General features: G+C 37.3%; 1 protein-coding gene across 12 annotated transcripts in view; it reads left to right on the top strand.

Annotated features, from left to right (window-relative positions):
* PPP2R2B (protein phosphatase 2 regulatory subunit Bbeta) overlaps window positions 1–20,742 on the top strand; it is a 492,508-nt gene that overhangs the window by 212,644 nt on the left and 259,122 nt on the right. For 5 of the 12 annotated variants that reach the window (XM_030826999.1, XM_030826990.1, XM_003266592.3 and 2 more), the window contains one exon: window positions 11,985–12,069. The exons of the other annotated variants lie outside the window; for them this stretch is intronic. In XM_030826999.1, coding sequence (XP_030682859.1) covers window positions 12,033–12,069 — 37 coding nt within the window. In that variant the 5' untranslated portion in view covers window positions 11,985–12,032. The remainder of the gene's footprint in view (window positions 1–11,984; window positions 12,070–20,742) is intronic. 12 annotated transcript variants of the gene reach the window in all.

Raw genomic sequence — 20,742 nt, forward strand, 5'->3', positions numbered from 1 at the left:
GACTGGGAAAACATGGCCATAGGCTTTAAATGACCCCAGAAATTCCAGGCCTGGCTGTACTTCCTGGGTCAAATCATCCTTCTGGCAAGAAGGCTCTGGTGCAGCCAAGAGGCAGAGCCAGAAAGGGAAACTTCTCTTTGCCAAAAGCTGCTGCAGATGGAGGAGCCAGTCTGTCTGGGCAGCCATGACTTTGAGAGGAGCCATTTGGCAAAGTTGTTGGCAGGAGCTGCCTTGAAGCATGAATGCTGGAGACAGTCCTGGGCTGGAATGAATCAGGGATGCAGCAAAGGTGGCTGGTGGAACAAATAACCATCTGGTGAGCAGGGTGCTGCTCATCTTGCCACACTGATGGGGAAGAGCAAGTGCCAATCAATGAGGTTAAGCTCTGAATGACATGATCTGACAGGCACAATAGAATTTCTCTCCTGTTATTTTATACTCCATGGTGGGGGTTATAAACTCCAAGGCAACATAATTTTTTCAGAAACCAGGAAGGCCCCAATTTCTCCCACTATTATAAAGTAGGAAAGAAAATTTAACAATTCAAACAAAAATTATTTATTGTCAAGTGCTATGTAGGAGGTGTTGGGGCATATGGTGAAGTATAAGACTATAGTCTTGTTCTCAAACATCTTTCCATCTATTTGGGCAGGTGACACTCAGTCCTTCTCAAAACATAATTAACCACAGAAGCCAGGGTGCGTGAAACTGTGTCCTGTTTATCTCTCTGTTATCATGAGGTGGCCGAGGTGGTGGAATCAGAGCCCACCTGGCTCTAGACACACCTCTGGCTATGCTAGTTCTGTGGCCTTGGGCAGGTCACTTCATCTTGCTGAGTGTTTTCTTGCCGACAAAAATATGGCAGGGGATGAGGCAACATGTTATTATTTATATGTGATAAATAATATAATAAATAAATAAATAATAAATACAAAATATATAATAAATATATAATAAATAATAAATGTATAAATAATATATTATTTATATATTTAATATATATAAAAATATGTAAATAATAAATAAATAATATATATTAAAATATATAATAATATATTACATATTATATATATTTATAAATTAATTATATATATTTTATATATATTTATAATTTAATTTTACAAATTATAAATAAAATATATAAAAATAATATATATACATAATAAATAAATAATATATACATAAATATATAAATAATAAATGAATAAATAATAAATACAAAAGATAAATAAATAATAAATACAAAATAATCCCTCTCTACTCCATGCATTTGGGACCAATAGTTGACAGTGAACTTGAAAAGTTAAGGCAAGGAGTCATAAAAAATAACATACCATTTAAATTTACTAATTTCAATGAAAGGCCCAATGAAGAATAAAGGCCTTACCTTCGAGTATGGATCTGCTGATTGGGGGTTGTAATATTTTTCTTGCATGAACCGTACCCCGAATGACAAAGACCATACCCTATTTTGATTTCCTTGAGGTTGAACAAGACCATAGATATCGCAGAAGCAATCTTACTACAGAATAATTCTAGATTCTTATAATTGTTCCCCAATTTTTGTAACTCCTACTTTTAATTTGATGATTCTTTGTCAAGTCTTTTGAAATTCTTCAACTGACTTTTCATATGAAACAATCATCGTTCTTTTCACACTATTCTTCTCATTACCTTTCATGATATTTAATTAAATAACAAGTATAACTGGCATCAGGAGATTTGGAAACAAACACAAATGACTCTCAGTAAACATGCAACTTAACCTGAAGGAGCAGAAGTGTGCCTATGTACCAGAGATTAGCCTACTCAATTAGCTGTGAGTACTTATAAAGGATGTTGTAGGCCTGTTTTATAGAAAGAATGGAAGGCACTTTTTCTTCTTGGAGAGTCAGCTACTTGGAGGTCTGTTAAAAGGACTTCTGCTGTAATTATGATGATGAGGAAGAGCCACTATATACTGAGTGCTTGCAATGTAGCAGGAATTGGGTTAAGTATTCTGGATGTACTCCATGTGATATACTATGTATTATGTATCTACGGTATACTACATATGATGTATATATGATATAGATGCCTGTGTGTGCATATATGTGTGTGTGTATATATATGTATCTGTGTGTGTGTGTATATATATATATATAAAATTTAATCTTCACCACAACCCTCAAAAGTATGTATAATTAGAGCTGAATTAGGTGAGACTTTAGATCTTATTCACCATTGTTTATCCATCTCCTAGTATAGTATCTGGTGAAAAAGCACTCATTACACACTTCTGGAGTGAAAGAGAAAATAGATTTCTACATTACTGATGATAAAACTGAGGCTTAGAGAATTTGTGTCATTTTTCCCAGTATCAATCAGCAGACCCAGGACTTGAATGCAGGTATGTCTGACATAAAAATATGTGTTATTAAGAGCAAACTGAGGTACAATACAATAATTTTTCTGTACAAAGTTCTTGGACATATACTTTGGATCTCATATTGCCTATGAATATCCTAATAGAATGAAACTTTGGTATTATCTCTATTTTGTAAAAGTATGTCGATGTTCTAGAGCAGGGATCAGTAAACTTTTCCTGTAGAGGGTCAGATGATAAATATTTTAGGCTTTGCTGACCATACAGCCTTTGTTCCAGCTACTCAATTCTTCCATTGTAGTATGTGGACATGGCTGTATTCTAGTGAAACTCTATTTACAAAATCAAGGAGTAGACTGTAGACCATCATTTGCTGACCCCCATTCTAGAAAAGTACTGGGAACCTAATAGAGGTCCAAACAGTGCTAATCGTCCAAGTGAGTGGCTGCAGTAAGTGCTAGAGGGAAGCTCACCTCACCAGAAGTGGTTAAGTGGGGAGGTTGGGCCTTGGTGGGATGCTGGCAGGTAGAGATGGGTGGCAATGGCTTTCCTCATTGGAGGCAGAGTCTTGTGTGATGTTAGGAGGCAAAAGTATGAAAGGAAGGTGGCATGTTGTTTTAACAAGTGAGCTGGAGATTAGAGATGTAATGGAATGTTTGACAGCTCATTAGAGTCCTCACACATAGCCATATCCCTTCTAATCAGTGTCTGTCCAATAGTTCACTCAGTAGTTATTTTAAAAACATATACTATATATTAGGCACTGTGCTAAAAAACCTAGGTATAAAATATTTAAAAATTAAATGTAGACCCTGCTCTCACAGAGCTTGCATTCTTTTGGGAATATATACATTAAAAAACACATGTGAATATGAATATGAAACCTGTTAAAGGAGAAGAAAGATCCTTTAAGAGAATAAAGTACATGTTCACTAATGAAAATTTTGACTGTACAGAAAATTCTAAAAGAGAAAATCAAATTTACTCCTAGCTGTGCCAGAGACAGTCATTATAAACATTTTTGATGTGCTATGTTTGCTTCCAGGCTCAGTGTGTGTGTGTATGTGTGTGTGTGTGTGTGTGTGTGTGTGTCAGAGACAGAGAGAGAGATGAATGGAGAATGCTAGGATTATGTGCAAAACAACATCATCTATAGGGTTTGTTTGTTTGCTTTTGCCCCAAACACAAACTGTTAGCATTTTTCTATAATATTCTATAGTTGAACCACAATTTTGCCAGTCGCCTAATAATGAAAGTTTAGAGTATTTCCAATATTTGCTATACTAATTCTGAAATACATAAATAATATATTTGGTTATGTTATAGACTCTAAATCATGTCTTTGGTTATGTTTTAGAACAAGTTTCTAAAAGTAGCTTACTGGGTTAAATGGTATGAACAATTATGTTTCTAGATGATGGGAATAAATTACCTTCTAAAATGGCTATCCCAAGGAATACCTTTGTAATTACTGTAGGCGGTTTCCACTTTTGTTCTATCCATATTTTGCTTCCACCTCACATTGTCACAAATTTTCAAGGTGCTTAAGTTTATCCTAGGGAACTTATGTGGGGTGAAGATCAGAGAAAAATTTCTTAAAGATACAGCCATTGAATTTTAATTTGATCCCATTGCCCTTCTACCCCTCAAAAGCTCCAGGTACTTCGACCCTTTCTGAGAGGAGAGGCAGGCTCAGTTCTCAGCCTCTGCCATTAAGCACATGGGTGAGTAGTTTGCTCCCTGGGATTCAGTTGCCCACTTATATTAAATAAAATTACTTTCATGGTTCCAGGGCATCATTTGTAGATGAGTATATGGAACCTGGTGACCCAGAAATGTTAATTTTCTTCAAACTGGTGGGTAGGTAACTTCAAAGAATGATTGACCCAGTATGACAACCAGTATGGTTGTTTAATGAGCTAGTCTCTCATGGGGTACAAATTTGACATTTTGGAAAGCTGTGCTTTTTTTGTTGTTGTTGTTAATACTATGTGTGGTTGGATGCAATTTGAACCCAGGCAAATCTGAAAAAAATTAGACTTTAACTATCAATGACTTTAGACTTCCAGACATCTCTAGTCTTCTCCCAAAACTGGAACTATTGTTTAATCTAAATAAAAAGTACAAATCTTATAAATTACCACTGTAGTTAACATTCTATAGTTGAACCATAATTTTACTAGCCACCTAATGATGGAAATTTAGATTCTTTCCAATATTGCTGTAATAATTGTGAAATAGATAAATAATGGCATGACTCTAAGTCATGTCTTTAGTTATTTTTTAGAACAAGTTTCTAAAGGCAGGATTATTGGATTAAATGGTATGAACAATTATGTTTCTAGATGATAGGAATAAATTTCCTTCTAAAATCGCTGTTCCAAGGAATACCTTTGTAATTGCTATGGCCCTTTTCCACTTTTGTTCTATCCATATTTTCAGTGAGTGATTTTTAGTCCACTTTCAAAGTACATTGGCTGTCTGCATTTCAGCAGTCTTTGGGGATTACAGTTGGGAGTCGGTGTGAAATCTCAATTCATTTGGCCTGAGTATTTATTTAGAACATTGTTCCTCTTTGAAGAGTCTTGGGTTATTGAAATAAAAATATTAAGCTCTTTGAGGCATTTTTAATTTAAAAAAGTTTATACAATATTTTAAAAATTATACACAGGGTAAGCACATAAAATTTAAAGGATGGATGGATGGATGGATGGATAGATGGATGGATGGGCAGTTGAATGGATAAATATTTGTAGTGGTTAGTAGGTGACCCAGTTGCCTTCTCAGAGGACTAAAAGTGTTAAAGCATCTTCTAGAAACTCCAAGTTTCAATGGAGATTTGGGGGTGCAATATTAAAATCTACTTTTCATCCTCTTCCTCTTCTGTCTTGCAGCCAAGGGTAGGTGGGATTAGAGTAGCACAGATCCGTGGGGACATGCTTCCTGGAATTCATCAATGGTGCTAGTTTAAAAGGAGAAGATATGACAGGCAGAGAAGAGCTTCCCTAGAGCCCTGAACTATCAGAAGAGATTAGGACAGTTTAGTGCTTCCAACTGACATATCCTGCAACGACTAATTTCTAATCCCTTTTCCCATTCTGTAGGATTAGCCTGGGTGAAACAGACCTACTATGTTTTTGAAGTCAGGACCCTCTGGTCACTTACTAGGATATAGAGGGAAAGTTTTGGGTGCAGTTCCATTTGTGAACAAGTTGTATTTTTCTACAGGTTCTCTGACCCCTGTGGGGTCAGAGATCAGAGATCAGAAACTTGCTAAGCACTCACCAGGACCTGAAAATCTCTGTGCACTGTGGAAAAAAAAAAAAAAAAAAGCAAAAGCAGTCTGATTATCGTATTGTACTTCGGCTGCCAACATGGTTGCTCAGTCCTTAAGCTTCCTCAGCACAATTTGAGATGGAAATTTTCTGATCAGAATTTTTCCTATAAGTCTTAGAAACCTGGATTTGAGCCCATTATGCAAGCCAGGGTTTTTTTTTTTTTTTTTTTTTCCAATTACTTGACAAGTAGGTTGCCTTTGAGTCACTCATATGAATGGCCTTGATGTAGACATTGGCACATGCTGAAAAGGCAAAAAAAAAAAAAAATTACTTTTCTTTCACCCTTTAAGAAGATTAGTCTGTTCACAGTTTTCTCCTGTGCTTATAAACCTTCATGTTTCCTGCCTGTCCTCTCGTCTTCTAAGTCTCTCCTAACTTATCTTCAAAGCATTGAGGATGGCTTGTGCTGGGTCCTCACTACTCCAGGCCATTCCTGCTTCCTCTTCCCTGGTACCTACAAGGCCTGCCTCCAGTCCACATTTTCCTGTGAAGTTTTTCCTGAATTCCTCAAGTTCTTTGATCACCACAGCAATCCTATGAGCTTATAGATATTTTCCCTATTTCACGAATGTGGCAACTGAGGTCTGAGTTCAGACAGCTAGATCTAAAGACACAGATCCCACACATCATCTCCCCAACAAGACAGACACTCCAGGAAGGCAGTGACGACATCTTTCCCTCTAGTTTACTGTACAAAGGACAGTGCAGTTCTTGGCACACAAGTGCTTAGTAATGGTTTTTGAATTTGATTTCAGTTTGAGAGTAGATTAATAGCATTTCTGTAGTTAAGACAGCAGGCAGTTACATATTCTTTTCTTGGGAGTTTAGACTTGCTGGTCCCTCTGAACGAGGTAAAGCCAGGTCCTCCAACCTCAACTAAAGTTTAAAGATGCAGGGGAGATGTCAAAATATGTGATCTGAGATTTCTGCAATCACTTGGAAACCGTACTGGCTAATTAAGATCATAATAGATTATCTATTCTTTCATTCACTCATGTATTTATGCGTGTGTTCTTTCATTCTTTAACCATTCAGCAGGTATTTACTGAGCAACTGAAACTTCATTCATATCATATGAGTTATTACATGATAATATCAATAAGAAAAATTATGTGAAAGTTTATTAATATTGGCTGTGAGGGGGATGAAAGCAGCAAACCAAAAAAAAACCACAATGCTGTATTTTAAAGAAAGTCAAAGGTAGCTTCATCCATGATAAAAAGGGTGTGTAAACTACGATTTCTCTTATATAAAATTTTATTTGTATAGATAAAGAATTCCATGGAAAAATGGCAACAAAAATATATTGATAACTCAGACTGATGAAATTTTAAGTAACTTCTACTGTTTTTATATTGTCTATAATGCATGACAGTTTTAAATAAATATATACATTGTTTATATACTAAAAACAGTAAGGCTGCCATTGTGGTGAGAAACAATTCATGGAGTGTCTACTACGTGACTAGTCTCTGGGAATCAATGTAGTGAATATTCATCTGAGTTCTTCCTTTTACTTTGAAGACACGTTAGTTTGACGATGGGCACAGTGGCTCATGCCTGTAATCCCAGCACCTTAGGGGGCCAAGCCGGGCAGATCATGAGGTCAGGAGATCGAGACCATCCTGGCTAACACAGTGAAACCCCGTCTCCGCTAAAAATACAAAAATAATTAGCCGGGCATGGTGGCGGGCACCTGTAGTCCCAGCTACTCGGGAGGCTGAGGCAGGAGAATGGCATGAACCCAGGAGTTGGAGGTTGCAGTGAGCTGAGATCACGCCACTGCACTCCAGCCCGGGCGACAGAGGAGACTCCGTCTCAAAAAAAAAAAAAAAATCAGTTCGAATGCTGGAAGAGGAGTCATAAGTGAACACTGTGACTGTCAGCTTCTATAGCAAGAATCCTTTTTAAGGTCTGTCACCTGAAGATCTGGGTGAAAGGGCTTTGGCAATGAGCCTGGCCCTTAGGTTTATAGCCCCTTTGGTCCTTATGTCTTGGCTGCAACAAGAAAGCTAAGACTATATCTCTGACCTCAGCCAATCATTTTATAAGGGGACTGAGCAATGGTCTGGATGAGTCAGTGAAAATCAATTGCAATGATGGAAAACCCATCTAAGAAAAAATGTCCTAGAGCCAGTGGGTCAGAGCCAGCCCCTCTGCACATGAAAGATTTCAGTTTGTGTTTATTGACACAGAGGGTGGTTTTAATTACCCTGAAGGAATTTCTGGCATGTTTTGCCAAAGCCAGTTTTAAAATGTTTAATCAGTGGATTAGTGACTATCAGACCTACTGGAGAGGTCTGCACATGGGGCAGCTGGTCAAGTGTAGTGTATTACAATGAGGCTGTTAAAGACAGAGTATGGGTACATTTTGTCAGAGAAACATAGGAGAATACTACCATCCACTCATGAGATGATCTTGCTTTGGAAAGTGTGGTGTGTTTTCTGTGTCAAAGGCTTGATTTCCTTTCTTGGTTTCATGATCTAAGCAACCTCATGACCTCTGTTTTTGATATACTGAAAAGGGAACGTGGGTAAGATGGTCTAGAGCCAGAGTTTGAGTGATTAATCAAGCAGTCAGTTCAAGCTACAACTAGCAACTTGAAAGAGTGAATATGCTTTTCTAAATTTGATAGGCCCAGGGAAAATATATACTTAAAATAGCATGATTGCTTTTGTTTTACCTGTTTGTGTGGACCTGTAAAACATTTTAAGATGAGAGCTATAAAAGGAAAAGCAGGATGGTGGTGTCACATCACAAAGCAATTTTAGTCTGCTAGATAACTTGAGAGGAAACCATAGTCCAAGATAAAGGTAAAATCACTAGAAAAATTGTTTTCCTGATTTTTGTGTTTTTGCTCTTATATCTTTTGATTGAACTCTCCAATAAGATGTAAAAACACTTAATAGTGCTAAATACCATATTTTCTTCATCTCTCCAAGGTAAACTTCAGACAGAATTTCCTTTTTTTTCCCTACACAAAACTGTCCTTCATACTACCTCCTTTCCCTGATGTTCTAATCTATAGATAGGCCACATTCTACTCTCTGATGTAGACAAGCAAGAGACTTGGCACCTTGAAATTTGAATAGAAACCCAAAGAGCCCATGTTGTTGAGCTGCTATTTATGTCCTGTTCATTTACATGGTAGTTTTGTGATATTCCTTGTTGCTTTCACAGGAAGGTTTCTCAGGCTATTTCATACCAACATGAACTTATCTGGGGGGTTTGCCACGCTTACTGGCTCTTGACTCCCTCTTTTTTTTTAACTTTTATTTTAGGTTTAGAAGTACATGTGTAGGACTGTTAGATAGATAAGCTGCATGTCACAGGGGTTTGCAACATGCACATTGTTTGGTTACCCAGGTAATAAATATCTTACTCGCTCTTAACCATCAAAACAACTGATGAAATAATTCAGTTGTCTTTGGCACTGCTGATAGTTTTCAACTCTAAAGAATTCCCCTTCCTCTTGCTTTTAAATTAGTTCATCAATAAACCAACTTCGCCAAACAGGTTGATACATTAGCAGCTAAATATTAGGCAAGGAAGGAGTTATGTAAAATAGTAATGTCATCTTATACTTGTGGGAAGGGTTTTGTATTTCTGCAAAGTATTTTCACAGCTCTTATCTACTCTGCACAACAAATATAAAGAATAAATTTCCTTTATTCTCATTTTTTCAGTGAGAAAACTGAGATCCAGTGGAGTTAATCAACTTGCCTATGATCACATACCTAGTTTATGGTGGAGAAAAGACTGAGGTTTAGAGACTGATTCATAAAACTGAGCTCTTTCTATGATATCAGAATATCAGATAAATCAATAAATTAGATGAAATCTTACAGTCTTGGAAAAAAGTCTGTCTGCTTGCTGACTCTCTGTAAGACATTGACCACTAACATTTTTAGAACAAGGTTCTTTGGGTGGAACAACTTGGTGCGCCTTACACCTTTGATTTTGGGACTTGGGCATGAGTTGTGTCTCATTCCTAAAGTCACTCATGGTTACTCTTGCCAAGTGGAAGAGTCTCTGGAACCACATTCCTGGAAAGTGGTGCAAGCCTTAAAGCGCTAGGATTTGGTGATAATAAAGACATAGAGAAGCCAATGGATTTAGTTCTATGTCATGGCTGTATATTGTGCTCAAGTATCTAACTCACAGATATCTACCATTTGGAATGAGCAAGAAAATAGGTAAGAAAAACAATGGATTGATCATCACCAACACAATTCTGATGCCCAGAAACTCACGTAAGGACAGGAAAACAACATTTACTGAGTACTATGTGTATTTTTTTGCCTCATTTCCATTTTATTATGTAAGCAGTGAAATCTTTGATAAGAAGATGGGCTCATTACTTAAATCCTCTAACTGCAGTTGCCCCTATGTAAAGTTAAGACAATAGTAGTAACAACTTTCCATGGTTAATGTGAGGATTGAGATAATACTTGTATATGGCTAGTTCAGTCCCTGACACAGAGTAAACATTCAGTGAGTAGTTGGTTGTTTTTAGTAGTTTTAGAAGACTTCAGTGGTCATAAGTATTATTTGCACTGGACCACATACACTTTTACCCTCCCAACCCTAGAGTTTAGAATTACATGAAAAAAGTAGTCAAGAAAACAGACTCTGGAGAGGACTGGGTTTGTATCCTGGCCCCACCACTTACTAGTCCTTGGACAAGTTATTTAACCTCTCTAAGCCCAGGTGCTTCATCTGTAAAATGAAGATAACAATGCTTAACTTCATAAGGCTATTGTAAGTATTAAAAGTGATGGTGCCTGTAATGTGCTCAGGACAGTCCCAGGAACATAGTAGGTAGTAATTGCTAAATGTTAAGCTGTATTTTTATTAATATTAGTACAGTTGGCTGGGCGCGGTGGCTCATGCCTGTAATCCCAGCACTTTGGGAGGCCAAAGGCAGGTGGATCACCTGAGGTCGGGAGTTCGAGACCAGCCTGACCAACATGGAGAAACCCCATCTCTACTAAAAATACAAAGTTAGCTAGGTGTGGTGGCACATGCCTGTAATCCCAGCTACTAGGGAGGCTGAGGCAGGAGAATTGCTTGAACCTGGGAGGTGGAGGTTGCGATGAGCCAAGATTGCGCCATTGCACTCCAGCCTGGGCAACAAGAGCAAAACTCCATCTCAAAAAAAAAATAGTACAGTTATGTATATGTCTTACGATATTACCGTTGGAAGACAGTTGTTTTGATTACAAAACAGAGGACAGATAAGTTAATACACTAACCTTAATCTTTGATCCAGTATCAGTACTGGCTGGTGGTGATTTGATCTCTTTTAAATAACAAACATAATCTGTTCGGTTGAATTCTTTTTCTGAATATGAAATGTAACATTGAGGAAACTAAAATTCATTATCTACTCCATGCACCATCAGCAGGATATTTAAGGATAATAAATTTAAGATACTAAAAAATTAACAATAATGGACTAATTATGAACCTTTTGTTCTATATTAGTGGTATGTTGAAGCTTCCCATTAAGGCCTAATTTTTTTTAATCTTACATGTTTATTTTGAATATTTCTTCTTATATTACCTTGTTCATAGTTTCTCATAGGATATAACCTCATACTTCCGAATGCTTACAGAGAAATGGGGCCATTTCTAACGAGTGAGATGACTTACTTCTGCTCCTGAATAGTTCCTATTGCACAAAAGTTGTTCTGCACCAGAGCATTCTCTCTTTCACCCACTGCGCCTAGCCCTGCACCATAAAACCTTACCCCAAACGCTGAGTATCCTGTCCACAGGACCCTACTTTGGCTGTATGAAGCCAGATCTCCTAATCACTACAGCCTCTTCAAAACTCCCTAGATGCCATACAGCAGCTGTTTTCAAACTTTAACGTGCATTAGAATCACCTGATGTATTTGTTAAATACAAGCTTCCAGGCTCCACCCCCTCAAGCTTAGAATAGGTCTATAGGCCTGTGAGTTTGATTTTTTCAGTTTCCCAGGTAACCCTACTTCTGCTGATGATGATCAGGAGCAACACTTTGAGACCACGGCTCTATTTCTGTCTTCTCGATCAAGAAGGCAGTCCACTTCAGGTCGACGGGGCTGAGGCAAGGGAGCTTTTACAGTGTTGATTGTGTTAGCTTGTTAGCCTAGATTTTGACAGGCCTGGAGCAAAATCTCCCAAAGAGATGGTAGGGGGTATGTGGAAAGTGTATAAATGCACCTGTATGTTACCAAAAGTTGAAGCATCACTACCTCCTGGAGTCTGGATCTGAACCCCATGTTTGTCACAGGAGCCAAGGGAGAACCCAAGACAGAGAATAGTGGCACAATAATGAAGCATGAATTATCCAGATGAAAACACCTATGGAAATAAAGGTATTCGTATTATTATTTATACCTACTCTTCTTGATAAAGTAGCAGTATAGAAGTGTTAAATAGTTCCAATTGCTTAAAAGTTGTTCCATGGGACACAATTTACATTTTTTAAATACTTATTGTACATAGGAAGCATAGTTTGATTTATTGTTTTAAGAACAAGAACATATTTTGACCAAATGTACATGGGGATGATATATTATAACTGGTTATAAAATTACCAGGAGAGAGAGTAGAGCCTGCTTTATTGATGTTAGGTTTCTCGAATAAGCTAGAGAACAAAGTAGATATATTAACTGCTCAAACAAAGAAAAAGAGTTTGGTGTCAAGAGACAGAGAAAAAGAGCTTGGGGTCAAGAGGCAAAGAAAGACAATATGGGCATCTTACTTTGAATATAACGAAGAATAAAAGGTATCACTGAACAGGTAATTTCCAATGAGAAAATAGATCTAGAAATCACTGTGTAGGAAAAACAACTTCTCACCTGTATCAAATATTCTGAAGCCCTTTCATTATTAACTCCTAAGTAGTTACACTTGATTTGGATGAAGTAGCATGAAGCCTTCTGCTAGGCTTTTTTATTCATTTCTCGATACAGCGTGTGGTGAGGCTTTAGCTTCACAGCCTCCACATTTGGCTATATTTTGGGTTAATGGAAAATAAAATTTAATACAAAAGAACTGTATTTTGATTTAAGAAAGAGAATCATCAGAGATTCTCTTTAGAGGTGGAGTTTGTAACAGAGTTTGTATGAACTCTGAGACAGATCAAAGAGAACAACATTCAAAAAAGAAGAGCTCCCTTTAATAAAAGGAACGAAGGGGGAAAAAGGCTCTAGATAAATATTTTATCATAGAGCTAATGAAATTTAAAAGGTGGTCACAGATCAAAAGGGGAAGAAAACAAAAAGCAGGTATGTGTGTATGTGTATGTATATTGTGTATGTGTCTGTATGCATATATATTTGTGAATATTCTCCATCAGACTATGGATAAAGATGTGTGAGGCATTTGTGTCCTAAGGGAACTATGCAATGTTAGCATTATACATTTATATAGACTCTATGCAGGTGATATTTTTTCATGTGTTTTTATATAAAATAATAAGAGAGCCAGGTTTGTTTTTAAATAATGTTGGTGATGTGAGGTAGAGTTCAGCTCTTCCCTTGCTATTGAAAAATTACCTTTTGCTGTCTGGTCTATTTGAATAAAAGGCTTATATCTGTTGTAATTTCAAAGAACGATTTTTTTTCCTTCCTACCAACTAAGTAACACTTTCAGTGCATTCTAATATAATGTTGATTGGCGGTTTGAGTTTCATTTGTTTTGCCCTTGATGATGTTACTTTAACGAGATGAAACTGAGTAGCTTTGAGTGGATTTCCCTGGAGCTTCCCACTTTTATGCCCCCTATTCCTCCTCCAAGATGGAGGGAGAAAAAAAATGGAAGTATTTTGTTATTTGGTCAAATTTTATGACTTGTGTCATATCAGACTCAAAATTTCTAAAAACATGAAAACTGTGAGAGACAATTCAGAGTCCGAATTTTAAGAGCTTGTTCTGAAGAATAGCCAGGATAAATACCTGATTTTCACTGTGCCTTATCAAGTCCAAATGTTCTGAAAAATCCCTTCAAAGTACAAAGACAGTGCCCTTCTCCAAATTTGGAGGGTTGGTGACTATACATGTATTGTGCATAGCTTAGTGATAAGTGTGAGGTACAAGGTGAGTGTGTGTGTATACACACGTGCCTGTGTTTTAATAGAATGTAAGAGTCACTTCAAGGTGTCATTTTCACAAGTTTAGTTACTTTCTTCAGAAATTGAATCTATTGGAATCTGGTTAAGACTGCCTTGATGAAAAGAGGTTGGTCAACGGGTGCAAATATACAGTTAGATAAAAGGTATAAATTCTAATGTTTGATAGAGTACAGTGACTGTAGTTAGCAACAATGTATTGCATATTTCAAAGAAGCTAGAAGAGAGAATTTGAAATGTTCCCAACACATAGAAATAATAAATACTCAAGGTGATAGATAACCCGAATACCATAACTTGATCATTATACATTCTATGCATGTAATAAAATATCACATGTACCCCATAAATATGTAACGTATTATGTATTTAAAAAATTGCCTTGAATTTCTGACATGAGATTATCATTATTATTTAAGAGCAGTATAAGACATGAAGCCATGTAGGGTTCTCTCTGATTTTCTGAAATCCGTTACAGTGTGAAATAATAATTTAATGTGTGTCAGCAGATTGGGAATGAAGAGTCTGACATCCATCCTTTTACTTATTAAGTATTTATTGTGCATTTACTATATGTCTGGTGCTGTACTCGGTGCTAGGGATGCAAAGGTTTAGTATATAGACCTGGTCTCTACTGTTAAGGATCTTGTAGTTTAGTAGGGGACACATACAAGACAACAGGGAATTATAATGCAGAATGAGAGGTTCTCTGATGGAGGAAGTACAAGAGAATGTGAAATGACATAAGAGGGCTCAGAGCAGGGCTCATGAGGAAGCAGATGGCTAAACTGAGACCTGAAGGATGAGGAGGAGGGAAGAAGAATGAAAAGTATTCCAAGCAGGAAGAATGGTAGTCAAGACAATGGTTAGTCCCACCTTGGTTATTTAGTAATTGGGTGACTTCAGGAAAAAGTCTGTCTTCGATATTTTATTTTCCTTATTCTATGGAAGATGGAGATGGTGGCCATAGTGGATACTGCTGCTGGTGGAAAAAAGCATGATAGCAGTTAATATTTATTGAGCACTAGTTATGTGCCATGTAGTGTACTAAGCCCTTTACATGCATTAGTTACTCATTTAGGGTTTTGAAATCACCTTTTGAGGTAGGCATCATTATTATCTCTTTCACAGATGAGCAAAGAGAAGCTCAGAAAGGTTAAGAAACTTGCTCGAAGTCACCTTATTAACAGTAGAAAAGCCAGGATTTGAAAACAGACAAGTTTAACTTAGAACCTGTGTTTTGCACCATTACTATACTATTCATAATATAACTTTCATAAGCTGATATAGAGATGAGCAGGATAATGGATTAAAAGGACTTTTTAAACTACATGGAACTCTATACTATCTTTATGCATTTTAAACTGGGGCATGAATCACATGGTTGGTAGCTAGTCCAGAATAAAAAGTAAAAATGATTGCAGCAATATATGGGCTGCCATTTCTTGATTTGTTAGCAATGCCTCTAATTCTATGGCCTCAACACATTAGTAGTCAAAGGTGGCATTTCCTAGGGGACATTTTTTTGAAGCAACACAACATTAGATAAGATGAACCATGGGTTTGTTCCTAAATGGCAACTGCTATGTTAGAAAGTTCTCAAACATTCCTGAGATCTTTAATCTCTGTTAATCACTCCATGCCCCTCTGTGACTGCTCAGCACAAAATGAAATGGAGGCTTGGCAATTATCCAATTCCTTTGAAGAATCTTGCCTCTTAATGCTGATAATCCGAAGCTCCAATTGCACTTTTAAAGATTCTAGATTACCAGGTTCACTCAGGTATACATACTGTACTCTGCCTCCACTTTTTTGCCAAATAGACCTTTTTCCTGTCACTTCTATGTTTCTGATAATTCTCAATGTGCTCCCTGCATTTATCAGGACTCTAATCAGCCATCGTATTGTGAACGTAGTACTGTCTATACTATTGTCGCATAAGCAGGTTCATGTTGCTGGCCAACACATTAGCAGTCATTGGGAATTGTTGAGAATGTTTGGAGAGAGGTGGTCACACAATCTTTCGGCACAAAGAGCATGTCTCCACTACAAAGGCAAAGACTGGTTCTACAGTAGGCGGAACCACAGTGAACCAAAATAATGAATTATTCTGCATCATAGTTCAATTCCAGAGGCTAATTGTTAATTTAAGTCCTGCTTGCGGCCTAATAACAGGGTTTCCTTTTGGAAACTTGACTGAGCTAGTGTGAAAGGCAAGACCGTTACTTAGATATACTAGTGAAATGCAAACAGTTTCACATATTAATGGTCACTAATGACCTGTAATCAGGCTATGATTTGTTAGGTTAAAAACAAAGGCATGATTAGTTTGTGTGTTCAGGAGTGTAAACAGAGGGCTTTGTCAATCTGCAGATTGTTCGTCTCCATTGGAGACAGTAGGCTGGAGCGTTCCTCTTGAGCTGTGGCATTTGAGGACTGCATTTTCTTTTCTTGAGATTCTCCCAGCTTCCTGTTCCCTCATAAGCCTTCAGGCTTAATCAAAATGGAATGAAGAGGATGCTGTTATTGGTCCCCTTTCTCTGTGGCTTTGGTTTTTGATAAGTGAGCCACTTTAATTTTAATTTTTTTCTTTCGGCTCCACTCTGGTCTCATGCTTCAAATAGCTAATTTTCTCAAAGCATCACCATTTCTTCAGCAAACATTTAACACATAATTGAGGTCAAATTATGCTCCAAATGCTATTCTAGACCTGAAGGATTTTAATGATTATCAAGAGAGTCCTGACCCAATCTGAAAAATTTACAACTTCTCCACAGGTTTTGTAAGATTTTCTGTACCACTAACAACTGCTTGTAAACTTATCACTAAAAAAAAATGAAGACTCTCTTGAAATGAAACAGCTGCTCTGTTGAGATACGCATCTTAGAGAGCAAGGCACTTTGATCTTTTGGGGTGCATCGAAGCTGACAATAGAGATTTTGAGGTGTTATAGTGACTCCTTAGAAAAGGTATACCTTGTGTTTTGCCTACACTTATTTAATTTGAGAAAGTGAGTATATTTAAATTCTTATAGGAAACCATGGCATTAAAACAGAAAATTCTTTACTCCTTCATCAAGTAAAAAGAAAAGACTGTGATCTACCTGGTACCACGAAGCAATAAGGATGCAGCTTATCCCAGTGAGGCATTTGGATCACTTAAAATCATGATGCAGCAATGGGCATGATCTCACTCACATGGAACATGATCTCTTTCCTTGTTAGCACTAATAGCAATCAGCAATCGTTTTATTTACTCATTTGTGTGTTGGTTATCCTCTCTTCTTGAAGGTAAGCACCTGTCTCTCTTGCCTAGTGTGTATCCTAGGCTCTAACGCAGTGCCTGGAATCTAGTAAATATGCTCAGTAAATATTTGTTGAATGTTGAATGAAATCCAAGGCCAATGATGAGAGCTTGGGCCCAATAGTAGCATTTGAGATATTGTGAAATAAAGAAAAATGACTTAATAAACAGATCTCTGAGGGACAGGATTAGGAGATCATCGGCACCACTGTGAACCTTTACTGCATGAGATTGTTTCTTCATGTTCTCTTATGTCCACTACTATGTAATATTGAATAATATTCATTTTGATATGATAAAAAGGACCTCATGTTTATTTGGAAACTACCAAACCTGGCAATGATATTTATTATACTCATCCTTGGGGTGACCAATCAAATTTATTACGTGAAATGACATATTCTTCTGAATCCAAAGAGGACTTTAATATTCTGGAAAGTCTTTACAGTGGTATGGATAGATTGCATGGTCACTTTTCAGTCATTTACTTGATAGATGTTTATTGGGCACTTACTGTGTGCCAGCTATGGGGTCAGGTACCAGGAATATGGAGTGACAAGGCCCTCTGGGGAAATATATTAATAAAGAATAATAAAGATAAATGTACAATTGCAACCGTGCAAGCACTCTCAAGGAAGAGTTAGTGGTACTCTGAGAGTGTGTAATAACAGGATTATTGGACCCAGACAGGGAAGGCTTCCCTGGTGAAAGAATAATTGCTAAATCTGAAAGTCATAATAAGAGTTAGCTATGTTGAAGAGGAGATGGGAAGATGACCCAGGCAGGGAGAACCGCATGTACAAAGTCTGTATGGTAGTAGCAGTAGAGAGAGTGTGTGTTCAAAGAAGTGAAAGGTGGCCAGTGTGGCTTAAGTTCCCACAGGGTGGACATTAGACAGAAGCCACATCTTGCAGTCTTGCAAAAGTATATGAGCCATTTTTGCTTTTTATTTTAGGAGTAACAGGAAACCATTAAAATATTTAAATGTGGGGAAGATTGGGGAAAGTGACGAGGTTTCCTTTTCAAAAATACTATTCTGGCTGCGGTGCAAAGAATAGGTTGGAAAGAGTCTAGAATAGATTTAAAGAGACACGTGACTTATTCACATGAAACTGACACAAAATGTACATAATACATGCCCACGTGAAGCAGTCCCTGCATAAAGCATGTACCCTGGCAAAAGATTCAAGATGAGCTCCTCCATGGTATAATTCAGAACTCTTCAAATTCCTCTGTGTCACCCACATACACTTACCCAGACATAAATTAGCATCATTAATGCAGAGTGTCACATTAGAGCCCAGTTACACTTCCAGCTGATGCATCACTTTAGCACCTTTCCCTTTGTACTTTACCCTCCACCTTCAAAGGCTGTTCTCAGGTCTTATTTTCCTTCCTAGAAGTGTGAGATTGGTTTTTCTGCTGTGCTATTGGAGTGATCCTCCACTTAGACTCTAATCTGCCGTGGCTTTGTGCCTGTTTGTCAGGAACTTTGAGGATGTATTAAGACATTATACAGGGTAGAAGCTCTATTTTGACAATGATTATGCCTATTATCTATTTTAATAAATGTAAATTGCTGTGGAGAAACAAACCATTTTATGCCACTTGAATCCTTTTCAAGGAAGCCTGAATCCTTTTTGCATGGCTTAGATGTATTACTGTCATTTTCCCTTCACTGGGTTGAATAAAAGCACTTAAATCAGACCTTTGTTAGTGCACCCTCTTGTACTGTTTGCCCTAATAAATTGTTGTGATTTTAGTCTTTGAAATCCGTATTTTGTAACATTTGCAAATTTATCTGTAGTCCCTTCCAGAATTGAGATTATGGGGTAAATTCAACAGTAAGTCAACATGTACATTATATGTGCCAAGCACTATACTTGGGATTCAGCAGTGACTAAAGCACTAATTCTGCCTTTAAGAAGCTTACAGTCAGTTCTCACTAGTGGAGTGAGAATTTACAGATAAGTAAGAGGAGGATGTTAGAATGCTACATGTGGTAATGAGTTAAAATTAGAGATATCAACAAGAACCCCTGCTTAACTTTATATATTCACAAGTGACTACATATAGAAATACTTATGTAGATATACATAGGGTTGTATGCACACATATATTTCTTTCTGTGTCAGCTGAGAGGGCCTAAAAGAAATGGCATCCCAGTAGCAACTAGCACCCAGATCTTGATTTCTAAAACCATTATTTAATAAAAGGAACCAGGAATTCTTGGAGAAATATCTGATGCTACTACTAGCAAAGGAAGTATATGAGTCTGGAGCCTCTTATACAGAAAGTAAAGAAGTACTGAAAAAAAAGGAAAAAAGCCTGCACTGACGGAGGTATGTCAAAAGGACACAGAAATCAACTGGAAGAGCTCCTAATGGCCAAAGTGGAACAGTCTGAGCAATAAAATATAGCATTGAATTACACCCCAAAGTATAAAATCAATATGTGTAAATTCATACTGGTATAAGTAAATGGTTGAATACATAGGAGAGAAGGAGAAGATCTCCCATGCAGAACTCCAAATAAATGTGCAGATGACATACCCTCAAGGAAGACAGCAAGTTGGCATAGCTCCCTATGCCTTAAGGGTGAGCTGTACATCATGACTTCTTTCTAAGAGTGCAGAGTGCAGTTTGGAGGAGAGGGGAGTAACTTTACAGTGGAGAAACATGACAAACATTTCTTCAGCCAGGTGATCAAGTCCAACATGAAAATAAAGCATGTTGATAGTAGGTACCTTTGATTGATGTGATAGGATGGAAATGGCACTTTATCTCTGTGGTCTTCAATCACGAGAAAAACATCAAATAAATTCCACTGGAGGAGCATCCTACAGTATACCTCACTTCTATTCCTCAAAACTGTCAAGATCGTCAAAGGTAAGGTAAGTCTGAGAAACTGCCACAGCCTCAAGGAGCCTGAGGAGCCATGACAACTAAGTGTAATGTACTATCCTGCGTAGGATCCTAGAGTAGAAAAAGGACATTAGAAAACTAAGCAAATCTGAATGAACTATGGACTTTGGTTAATGATAACATATCAATATTGCTTCATTACTTATACAAATGTACCACACTAACATAAGATATTCACAATAGGAGAAATCCTGCAAGAGATATAGTTCTCTGTACTATCTGTTCCATTTTTCTGTCAATCTGAATCTATTTTTAAAAATAAAATCTATTAATAAGATTAAAAAAAAAAAACTAAAGAATAAGAAACATACAGTCTAGTGGGGGAGCCAGTAAGTTGGTAGGCAATTGTAACACAGGTAAAATGATGGAGTATGGACAGCTCTTGGGAAAAACATGATGTGGCATCTAACTTGTCTTTTAAATCCTGATTTGACGACTTTGGGAAAATGCCTTAAACTTGCTGAGCTTTTGTTTCCTCACCTCTAAAATGGTGATAACACTTGCACAAGTCATCATAGGCTGCCAAGCCAAGCCACAGGAGCTCGTATCCCCTGCTATGGGGCTGGGTGATTTACTAAATCCATCTGGGCTTTAGTTCCCCATCAGTGAATGGGATAATAAGAGAATAATATAATAGGAAAATAATAAATACCTACCTTAGGGAGTTTTTCTGAAGCCTGATAAAATAT

This window comes from Nomascus leucogenys, chromosome 2 (genome assembly GCF_006542625.1).
Source record: "Nomascus leucogenys isolate Asia chromosome 2, Asia_NLE_v1, whole genome shotgun sequence".
In the NCBI taxonomy this organism is placed as follows: Eukaryota; Metazoa; Chordata; class Mammalia; order Primates; family Hylobatidae; genus Nomascus; species Nomascus leucogenys.